At 38.4% G+C, this 11,175-nt stretch overlaps 1 protein-coding gene, 1 long non-coding RNA gene and 1 pseudogene across 2 annotated transcripts in view; 2 read left to right on the plus strand and 1 right to left on the minus strand.

Annotated features, from left to right (window-relative positions):
* Positions 1-1,704: 1,704 nt before the first annotated feature.
* Positions 1,705-5,272, plus strand: LOC106529499 (potassium voltage-gated channel subfamily V member 2 pseudogene; annotated as a pseudogene).
* A 1,035-nt stretch (positions 5,273-6,307) lies between these two features.
* LOC106529501 (uncharacterized) lies at positions 6,308-8,368 on the plus strand. The gene is made up of 4 exons (XR_001311643.1): positions 6,308-6,414; positions 6,937-6,991; positions 7,880-7,975; positions 8,078-8,368. It is a non-coding gene; the product is annotated as an uncharacterized LOC106529501 (long non-coding RNA).
* A 1,268-nt stretch (positions 8,369-9,636) lies between these two features.
* Positions 9,637-11,175, minus strand: part of idua (alpha-L-iduronidase) — a gene marked incomplete in the record, with an annotated part of 12,715 nt that continues 11,176 nt past the window's right edge. Inside the window, 4 exon segments of the mRNA XM_014024951.1 lie at positions 9,637-9,907; positions 10,008-10,108; positions 10,195-10,271; positions 10,426-10,551. Of these exon segments, the coding sequence (XP_013880405.1) occupies positions 9,801-9,907; positions 10,008-10,108; positions 10,195-10,271; positions 10,426-10,551 (411 nt within the window).

Consider the following 11,175-nt stretch of genomic DNA (forward strand, 5'->3'; position numbering starts at 1 on the left):
ACAAACAAACAAACAAACAAACTTGCATAAAAGAGAAAAAGGATGGGTGCAAATAAGAGATAATAGTGTTCGATAGAAAATAGTGTCACTAGCGCCCCCTTCATTTCCGGAATGCAATAGTCCCATTTCCATATAAGGTATGGGACCGACGGAAAGGTCTGTCACCGCCCCGAGCTGCATGCTGCAGCGAAGTGTACTTGGCTGCTTCCGCAGCACCGCATGCGCGGAAAACGCTCTGCGCCCCTTCCGCCTTCCTTGCGCACCGCCCAAAACGTACGTGACACGACGCACGACCCCTAGAGGCGCGTCCTCATGACTTTGCATGTGAATCGGCCGCTCCTGCCGCTCAAAACGCGTTCGGTGTGAACGTTAAAGCTCAATAGAATTGTTGTAAACAATTTTTTTGACCTTTTTTTTCTAGCTTGAAAGCTTGTGATGTTACCAACTTATTATTTGAGGCACCAGGATGGGAAAACATGAACAGTAAACCTCAGATGTGTTTGTAAAAAATAAAATAAAACACCAGAGGCGTTTAAACTCTGAGATCAGGGAAGAGATGAAAATGACTGCTGCTTGTTTCTGTGATTTATTCAGTTTTTTTTATAGTGGATGCAGTTCATTAAATTTGTCTTAGATCAACTTTATCATGTCTTCACTGCCCCTCATCACAGCCAACCTTCTTCAGGTGGACGTTTGATGCTGCAAGACATTTTTTTAATGTTGTTTATGTAATGACAAAGAGAACACATGCTGGATTTTCTTTATTATTATTATTATTTAGATTTTTTTTTGCTTTTTTACATATTCATGGTCTTAACAGCCTGTTAGAAGTAAAACTAAACACTGTCTGTGTGTAAGTATTAAAATATCAACAATCTACAGCTTTCAAAACAATCAACAGTTAATAAAAACATATGTGACAAAATAATAAAATTATTTAAAATATGTTAAAAATATAACAGAATCAGAAACACTTTTTTGCCATTGTCAGTAGGAATTTGTTCTGGTGCAGTGGTGCGCATAAGCAAGGAGTAAAAGAAAACTAAATGAAACTAAGTGATTCAATTGAGAAAAGCTTGTTTACTTGTAGCTTTCTTTCTTTTTTTGCATCTGACAAAAAGACATATATATATATATATATATATATATATATAATCAAAACATACAATTTTCTTTACCTGCTTCTCCTTTCCAGGCTGTGGGGAGCTGGTGTCTATCTCTAGCAGTCTGTGTGAGGGGTGGGGTACACCCTGGACAGGTCACAAATCCATCTCAGTGGCATAAAGACAAATGAGATAAACAACCATTCACACTCTCACACACACACACCTAGGGATAGTTTAGAGTTACTAATTAACCTAAAATGCATGTTTTTGGTCTGTGTGAGGAAAACGGAACACCTGAAGAAAACCCATGCATGCATGGGAGGAACTCCACCCAGAAAAGCAGCAACTCTGACTTAATTCAAGTATTAAAAAGCTTTTCAGCTGTGAATAAAACTGAATGTATACAGTGGGCTTCATAAAGAGGATGGTGTTAAACCTTCACATTTTCACTATGCCTTGACAGGACTTTACTGAATATAATCTATACATTGTGAGGATAAGTAAGTGAACGCTTCAAAGCAGATGTTATTTCTGTGAAATAAAAACATTAAAACATACAGATGCTAACAGACCTTTTTAATAGAATTCACATAAATGGAGAATATAATTATTTTATTTTGCTTGTAATTTACAGTAAGGTCTACGAAGCTGATTCACAAGTGGAGGCTGAATTAGATTAATGAAAACATATACAATTCAATACTCATTATATTTTAATCAACCTTCATGTTTAGACTAGCATAGATAATAAATCTGAGTACATTTTTTATGCTAAAAACATTTCAGTACAGAGTTCATCTGGTGATAGAAGTAAAAAAAACAGTTTAATATACAGTATAATGTGTGGCCATGAGATAATTTTGAGCAGCTGAATTAAATGTCTCATGTTAGGAATTACTCTGTGCCTAAATCCAAGAGACTGAAGTATGTTACTGTAATTCATTCCTATATTAAAATAAAATGAAATTAATTCAAACTTGTCCATGTCAACAATCAACTGTCTCTGCAATAGTTATCTCGTGGCCACACATTATTTTTTAAACTAATGTCACCAGATGGGTTTTGTATATTAGGAATATTGTTTAGTATCAATTGTTTTCTTATCTTCTGGACCCCACATAGTAAGTTAGATAATGTTGTTTAACTCAGATCACCATGTGGTGCTGACTGATTAACCCTCTGTTCATCTTTACTTCTTTTCAGTCCTCTTACAGACCTGTTGCCAGTTAATGCTAAATTCTCCTCCTGATGGCTAATAAGAGGATCCAATGGAATTATTTTGTGACATAAAAACTGATTTTTGTTAAATCCCTCCTAATTAAACCATTACTTTCTAAAGGCATCAAAATGTCACAGAGCTTTAGTGAATCTTTCTGTTCGATCCTTTTTAACATTTTGAGGTTTTGATTTATCTTATGTCTACAGAACTCTGCACCCAACTGTGAAGTAAGCTAATACTTAAAGCCCTTATCTTATTGGACCCACCAGCTTTCTTTGTTCCCCTTTATCTTAAAATGTTTAAACCACCTCAGAAATTAAAGTAAACAACCTACAACACAATGAGCAGGTGATTTAAAAAGTATGTATAACACACTTCGTTTGTATGTTTTGTATAGTACCAATGTATTGGAGTTTTGTTCAGAGAATATAAAAGTAACCAAAGACATGGAATATTGTTTGAGAGACTGCACAGGGATTTCAAAATATCAGTCTGTGACAGAATGTACCTGTTTTCATGTTATTGTTGTCTATTGTGTTTTACCCCAACCTTCACCAAGTTTAGACCATAAACTACATGACTCATCTTAATGATTATTCATCAGGATGTGCTTCTCAACTAGCGTCATGTCAGCCAGGCAGCTCAGCAGAGGATAATGGTATTTAAACATCCTGTAAGTATGTGGATCCTCTCAGTCAGCAACATTAATGGGGACATGAGCAGGACGCCTCATGTCCTCCACTCTTAGGTGAAGACAGTATTAGGCAGCAGAGTCATCAGTCTGCAGTTTGGTCTCCGGACTGTCACCATGGGGAGTGCCAAGAAGGTGGGGAACTTCATGAACAGGAGGCAGAGTCTTTTCCCCAACTACAAAGTCACAGACTTAGATTCAAATCGAAGACCTTCTGAGACAGTTTACCCACTGGCCAAGGAAAGCTGCGTGAAGACATGGAACTCCATGCAGGAGCTGAGCAGAGACATCTATGACATCTACTCTGAGTACGAAGATGAAGAAGATGAGGGTGGTGGTCCGTATGTCTTTTCCAAACAGATTTCACCTGCCAAGAACTACGTGATCAATATCAATGTAGGGGGGAAGTCCTACCAGATAGCTTACAAGATGGCAGCAAAGTATCCCAAGACCAGAATAGGACGACTGGCCACCTATACAGACCACAACATGAAGCTGGACCTGTGTGATGACTACATCGTGACCAACAACGAGTACTTCTTCGACAGGGACCCGGAGGTCTTTCACAGCATCTTCAACTTCTACAGGACGGGTGTGCTGTACATCAGAGACGAGCTGTGTCCTCGAAACTTCCTGGAGGAGATCAACTACTGGGGCGTGAGGATCAAGAACACGAACCGCTGCTGCCGCATCTCCTTCGAGGAGAGGCAGGACGAGCTGAACGAGCAGCTGAAGATCCAGAGGGAGCTGGAGGCCGAGGTGGAGATCGAGGAGAATGAGGAGCTTTTCCACGACATGTTCATGGGCCAGGCGCGCCGAGCCATCTGGAACCTGATGGAGAAGCCGTTCTCCTCGGTCAAGGCCAAACTGATGGCCGTGGCCTCCAGTCTGTTCGTCCTGATCTCCCTGGTGGCCATGACCCTCAACACAGTGGAGGAGATGCAGTACAGAACGCACACACGTCAGCTGAGCGGCAAGACGTACTGCGAATACGTGGAGTCCATCTGCATCGCCTTCTTCACCATGGAGTACATGCTGCGTCTCATATCCACGCCCGACCTCCGGGCCTTCAGCAGGAGCGTGCTCAACACCGTGGACCTGATCGCCATCCTGCCTCAGTACCTGCAGGCCATCCTGGAGTTCTTCGACAACGAGGAAAACTACATGAAGCACGAGGTGGACATGCAGGCGGTGGGGCAGGTGGGGAAGGTGGGGCAAGTGTTGAGGATCATGAGGCTGATGCGGATCTTCCGTATCTTGAAGCTGGCGCGTCACTCTGTGGGTCTGAGGGCGTTTGGTTTCACCCTGCGTCAGTGCTACCAGCAGGTGGGCTGCCTCTTCCTCTTCATCGCCATGGGCATCTTTACCTTCTCGGCCATGGTCTTCACCGTGGAGCACGACATGCCGCACACAAACTTCACCAGCATACCTCATGCATGGTGGTGGGCTGCTGTAAGTGCATCTTTGTAGAAACTGATAGTAGATCAGGATGTTTTTTTTAACATATATTTTTACCTATTTGGTCATGGTATCTTGTCAGTTTTACAGGGTTAAATACTATAATAATATATTATTAAACTGTTTTTTTTTTTCTAACCTCAGAGCCTGGTTGTTTACCATAAATAAACCCATTAACAGATCACTGCCCTCCCTCTCAGAGCAGGTGGTAGAATCTTCCTTCTAATCTGGGGTTAGGAAATGATAATCCCCCCAATGATTCTAATGGGTATGGTTGAAAGGTGCTCGTTGTGCAGTTATTTTCGACCCAAGTGAGTCATTGAACCACAACACACCACACTGTGCACAGCCGTCCTCAGGTCACCACACAGTTCAGGTTTAAATTCCATATATGACGTTTGAAGTCTTTATTTTTATTTTTATGGTGAAGCCAGGTGCACGCTTGGGGTCACCAATATTTTTGAAAAGGAAAATTCCTTTACATTGTCAGTTTTCGAAGGCTTTAATCCAAAATAAACAGGAACCGTTCACCCTGACAATAACCCCAGTTCCAGCTGAAGAAAAACAACTCCACAGTATGATGCAGCCACCACCATGTTTCACTGTGGGGATGGTCTTCTTTCCTGATCCACCGTCTTGTTCCTGAACCAAACATGTCTTTTGGAACAGTGGCTAAAATCAACTTCAAATTCATCAGATCATAACGCATTTTCTCCACATTCTTTTAAAAGATGTGTGTGTGTGTGTGTGTGTGTGTGTGTGTGTGTGTGTGTGTGTGTGTGTGTGTGTGTGTGTGTGTGTGTGNCAATAATTTATCTGTCAAACTTCTTTTTGACCCTATAATTTATTTTAATACGCCAGTTATATATTTATACATTTATTTCCAATAATGATAGGTTTGGTCCTCCATAGTAAACAAATTAAAGTCTGAGCATTACAATACAAGCAGTCATGAAATGTTAAACTAATATGAAGAAAAATATTTTCCCCCAAAGCTTTATTTGTCTTCTTTGTTACAATTACAAATAAAAGAAAACTGACATACGTGAAACAAATGACAAACTACAAAAACATGTAGCAAATTAAGGTACTCTCTAATTCTTGTCTTTTAGGGTCAATCAAACACAAACTTTGAAGATGCAACAAAGTGGATTCTGCCTTCCTATTTTTGTTAAACTTAAAGTATTTACATGAATCTAAGTCTAAGAAAGCATTGAAGTTTGGGAGAGATCTAGAGGACCTTGCCTTATGTGCTGTATATGAAATTCCCCTAAGAAGATCATTAGATTAATTATGAAGCTCAAACGTTTTTCAATACATTCAAACCTGAATATAACATCTTTAGGCCTTATTTGAATAGTGTGTTTAGTTTTGTCCTTGACAAATTTCTCCATGTCCCTCCAAAACCCAGAAGAGTGAGAACAATTGCAAAATAAATGCAATAGTCTCTGATTCAGCTTGACAAAACTTTTTGTTACATGGGAAAACATTGTGTAAAATTTTGAAATTAAGCTCTCTTATTTTATTTGCAATACAATATTGAAAGTGAGACATTTTCCAACATATATTCACAAACTGCATTCCAGAAAAAACTTTCCTCTGGGTGACGCTAAACTCGAACTAAAAATAACCTTCCTTATGTGCAAGTTTGAACATTTCTTCTCTAATATTTCAATTCCCCCAACTTTTAAAGAAGGTATCTGCATAAATATGAAGAAAAAGATGTCAGAACACCGTTGAAGAAATTACAGCACACTCACGTGCAGATCCATATTCCTCCAGAGGAGGGCAGCAGCTCAACACTTCAGCGGGCCGTAAACAAACCCACGAAGAAGAAACGTCCCTTCAGTCTCTCTGCTGTGCTAAAGTGACCTCTGTTGCTAATCACTGGCCTCATATAAAATATGGCTCCTCCTGTCGCAGTGTCGCCTTTGATTAAGGTTTGTGTTCACAGAGTTATTATAAAAGAGTTATTTATGTTTTATTGTTGAACGACTGAAAAAAAGGTATTTTTAGCGGTGAATTAGAGCAAGCTAACCTGCTAACTGTTAGCTACGGGATATTTTCACTTGCAAGGACCGAGTTGTAACAACATTACCGATACTCATGTCTGGCAAAGTAATCAGTTAAAACTGCGTGGCTAATATGTCATCTGCAAATGTAGTGCAATCAGTGTCAATGTTTGTGTTCACCGTGTGACCGAGCACCAGTCAGTCAGTGATTAAGTGAACAGCGCGGTGCTAATTTGTTATAAACTAAATTATCAGAATAAACTTCCGCGATTTGCTCATTGTTTTATGTCATGTCAAGTTTAAATGTAACTCCTCTATATTAGTGTACCTATAATTTAACTAGTTTTAAAAAATAATTTGTGATCCTGCTGGTCGTTTTATGTATCGCAGATAGAATCAATTCACTTGAGATTTTATTTTTCTTTAATTTGTTTCTTTAATTATTTACAGACAGCCAGGTATTCAGCTTTAATTGCTGGCATCATCTATGGAAAAATGAGATACGGTAAGTTATTTATACAATCTAGATACACATACCATTCCTTATGTACGAGTGACATTAACCCAAAGAATGTATTTACTTAGATTTGGGGAAAAATCAGGACAGGTTAGGTCAAAAGTATTTCTTAAATTGATGTGAACTGACAGATTGATCCCAAAACCTGACAAGATTTATTTATTTGATGTAGAGGATGAAGTAGTCTTAGATTAGATGAACAAAACGTACTGGGTGAAGCTTTTTAAAATAATCAGTTTACAAGTAGGGCTGCCACGATTAATCGACGACTAATCGATTACTAAAATAATCGATGACTAATTTAATAATCGATTAATCGTTTTCTCTTTTTTTTTGTTCWTTACTTTGTTTTTCTCTCCAAACTGCTTTGACACCTTCCACTGCCACATCTGCCTTTCTGTCCTTGACACACATGCACAGTAGTGGTAACTGGGGTAGGCCGTGGACATCACAAGACATTATACAGACAGGCTCTGGTATCATGGCTACCTGACAACTGAGCTCAAAAGTGTGGGATCATTTAAAGAAAATGAAAGAGAAACCTGTGTAATATCTTCAGAGCAGAACTTGTCTTCAACAGCAATTATTTTTAGTTAGCATATAGCTAAAATCTAACGATGGTTATGTAATAGCAGCTGCATTCTGACGTGATAAGCTCTAAGTTTTATATTCAATTAACGTATGATTCGATTAGTCGACTAATCAAAAAAATAATCGGTGATTAATCGATTATGAAAATAATCGTTTGTGGCAGCCCTATTTATAAGTTAAACTCAGGTGTGATTCAGAAGTCCAGCTGGATAAGTCTGTTTTTCTTTCTTTTTTTATTATAAAATTTTAGTTTCACTTTAAAACAAAACCTTTTGATTTTCTCAGCTTACCTGAAACCCATCGGGGCTGAGGAAAGGAGGATCGAGGAGGAGAAAAAGGCCCTTGCGGAGCAGGAGCTCATTGCTAAGAAGCTAGCAGAAGGTATCATCTTCATACTCAGTCACATCAGACTTTTTTCAGCATCTAAAACTAATGCAGTCCAGCAGTTGTGACATGTCTCTTTTATCCATTCTGCTTTCACAGAAAATGAAACCATTTTGAAATAAATGGTTATGAAGATCTCCTTGTTCCTGTGAAATGACCAACCTCGCCCTCCTTTCTCCGGAGTAATAATGACAAAGTCAGACACTCCTGTTTTGTGGAAGTGCTCACTGTCAAGACCGATCCAACACCCCTCTGGATTGTTAAAAGTAATTTTGTTAAACTCAGTATAATAAAAAAAACTTCTGTACAACAACAAATGTACTCAGAACTTCTAAAGCTGATGTTTATAATGAAGCAATATGATAAATACAGAAACCTCTGATCCCTGTAGTCCTTGTTTGTATCAACATGTGACATTTACGGTCCACACTCAGAAAGCCACGTCAGGTTTGACTTATCCTAAACAGATGTCACTTTTCTAGAGTTCAAAATAATTAAAATGCTAAAAGATTAAAAATGAAATTCTTTGATCATTTTCACTTTGGACCCAACACAAGGCTGGTTGTGTAAATTTTTCCCATTTAGTTTTAGAATTGTTGCAATTATTTACACAAGTTACTTAAACTCATTTACCAAAGATGAACTGAGTGCTATTATAAATTGTTCCAATAGGGAGGCAAACAGAAACAACTTGATGATGACTCGTGCATTTCTCAGTAAGGTGGACTTTCGTGTCACAAGATAAATGTGACAAAATTGTAACGTCAAAATTTTATTTGCTTATTTCTCAAAAGGTGAGTGGATGAGCTCATGTGAAAATTAGGTCCTCGGGGTATTTACTTTTATTTAGACGGTTAATCTAATTTATGAGAGACCTGTAGCTATGGTTAAATTGAGGTCAAACTGGATCAGGATCTTTTGATGAATCTTTGTCAGGTTCTCTGGTATCTGCAGCCTTCTCCCCAATTATTAGTGAACTCCTGATCTTGGTTTGAGATGTCAGTTCAAATAAATCACACGCTTTCCCATTATTTGCTCTAATCTTAAAACCTTATAATTAAATGGGTTTACTGTGCAGAACTGTAGAAAAGCTATCTTAAAATATTTTGCAATTTAATGTATGAGTGCACCATCTTCATTGGTAGTTAATGAGTGTCCTTGACTTGTTTTGAAATGTTAAATGCTACTGAAGCTTTGAGGGTGAAGAAAACGAGCAAGTACTTATATTTTCTGTGCAAACTTATTTAAAGTTCAGTTGATCCACCTTGCTGGATGTTTGTTATATGTACCATGGAGTAGAGCACATTATCATAACTAAAGAAAAATGCTACAACAGAGCATGAAGAATGGAACAAATTTAAAACAAAATATATAATTAAGCACCATTTGCTGGACATTTAACACAGACTGAAAAGAAATAAGGATATTCTCTGTACTTCAGTTTTTCTCTAGCAGAGGGCGCAAAAACACAACATACTCATTTATATACAGTACACTGCTGGACAGACTGAAGAGAATTCATTATAATCCAACTTTATTTGTAAAGCCCTTTTACAGACGCAAAGTGCTGTACATGTCAATATTAAAACTAAATTAAAAACAATAAATATATAAACATATATACACATATGATTAACTACCCTCTGCTGAACACAGACTGAACTTCAGAAATAAAATTGTTAAAATTACAATTTTTACTCATTTCCTGTATTTCAGTCAGAACATGGTTTAGGATTGGATGAGGCTCAGCCAATCCCAAGTAAACCTTGCAGTGAGAGTCACAGAGCACAACCAGCTGACTGATGTGTACAAAATAACTGCATTACGCCGACTGTTGCTCTGAAAACCTCTCAGGCAGAGAGTATAGCCCAGGTCTCCCCCAGTAGTCCACAGCTCTGACTCTGTACAGACCCCCGACCTCCTGGTCTACTGCAAGACAAAACAGGAAATATAGGAGATCAGCTCCGTGACCGAGGGTCCAATACAACAATTTATTCATTTTTCATCATATCATTGAGGAGTTTGTTACCTGGTGAATAAACATAAGAAGTAAAAATAGTGTCCTCTGGATTAATTCTTCTAAACTCCTTTTGATCAGCAGAAAGCTCTACTTCAAATGTCTTGATGCATCTGCAGTGTACAACAACAAAAGTACACTTCTTAATGTTATCTGAACTTTCACTGAACAAATTAAATTCTTGATTAGGAATATGCACCTTGAATCAACACAGTGATCAGACCAGACAATAAGGACTTGTCCTCTGGTGATGCTGATGAAGCGTAACCCGTTGACCTAAACAAAATAGAAACTATAGTAAAACAGAACAGCACATCCTAACTTGTGTATAAATACTTTATACTGAAAACACTCTGGTTTCCAGGCTGAAATGCATGTGTTCAGTCACATAATGACAGAGAAATGTATTAACTGGAAACATGCTACTGACCTGGTCTGGTGCAGCTTTGGGAAGGGCACAAACATGGATGAGGAGGATGGAGGGAACAGGGAGTTTGACATTCAGAGTCAAAATGTTGCCAGAAGGAACTTTAAAGGGTCCTTCAACACGAGGGTCCTAACAAAGACACATCAGTAGCTAAAAACACGGCACCAAACTGAGAACATCTGCCATGAAACTGCAGAGGTTTGTACAGTGACTGTCAGGTGACTTTAGATAAACAAATAAATAATACATGCTCATACAGTATTATCTCATGGCCACAAGATAAGTAATGCATATCCATGAGCTCAAAACTAGTGGCCATGAGATATTAACTAGTGGACATGAGATATGTGTGGCCACAAGATATTAACTAATGTCCACGAAACAGAAACTAGTGGCCACGAGATATTAACTAGTGGCCGTGAGATCAAAACTAGTGGCCATGAAATCAAAACTAGTGGCCATGAGATATTAACTAGTGGTCATGAGATCAAAACTAGTGGCCATGAAATCAAAACTAGTGGCCATGAGATATTATGTAGTGGCCACAAGATATTAACTAATGTCCACAAAACAGAAACCAGTGGCCACGAGATAAAAACTAGTGGACATGAGATATTAACTAGTGGTCATGAGATCAAAACTAGTGGCCATGAAATCAAAACTAGTGGACATGAGATATTAACTAGTGGCCATGAGATCAAAACTAGTGGTCATGAGATCAAAACTAGTGGCCATGAAATCAAAACTAGTGGA

Source organism: Austrofundulus limnaeus, unplaced genomic scaffold, assembly GCF_001266775.1.
Source record: "Austrofundulus limnaeus strain Quisiro unplaced genomic scaffold, Austrofundulus_limnaeus-1.0 Scaffold449, whole genome shotgun sequence".
In the NCBI taxonomy this organism is placed as follows: domain Eukaryota; kingdom Metazoa; phylum Chordata; class Actinopteri; order Cyprinodontiformes; family Rivulidae; genus Austrofundulus; species Austrofundulus limnaeus.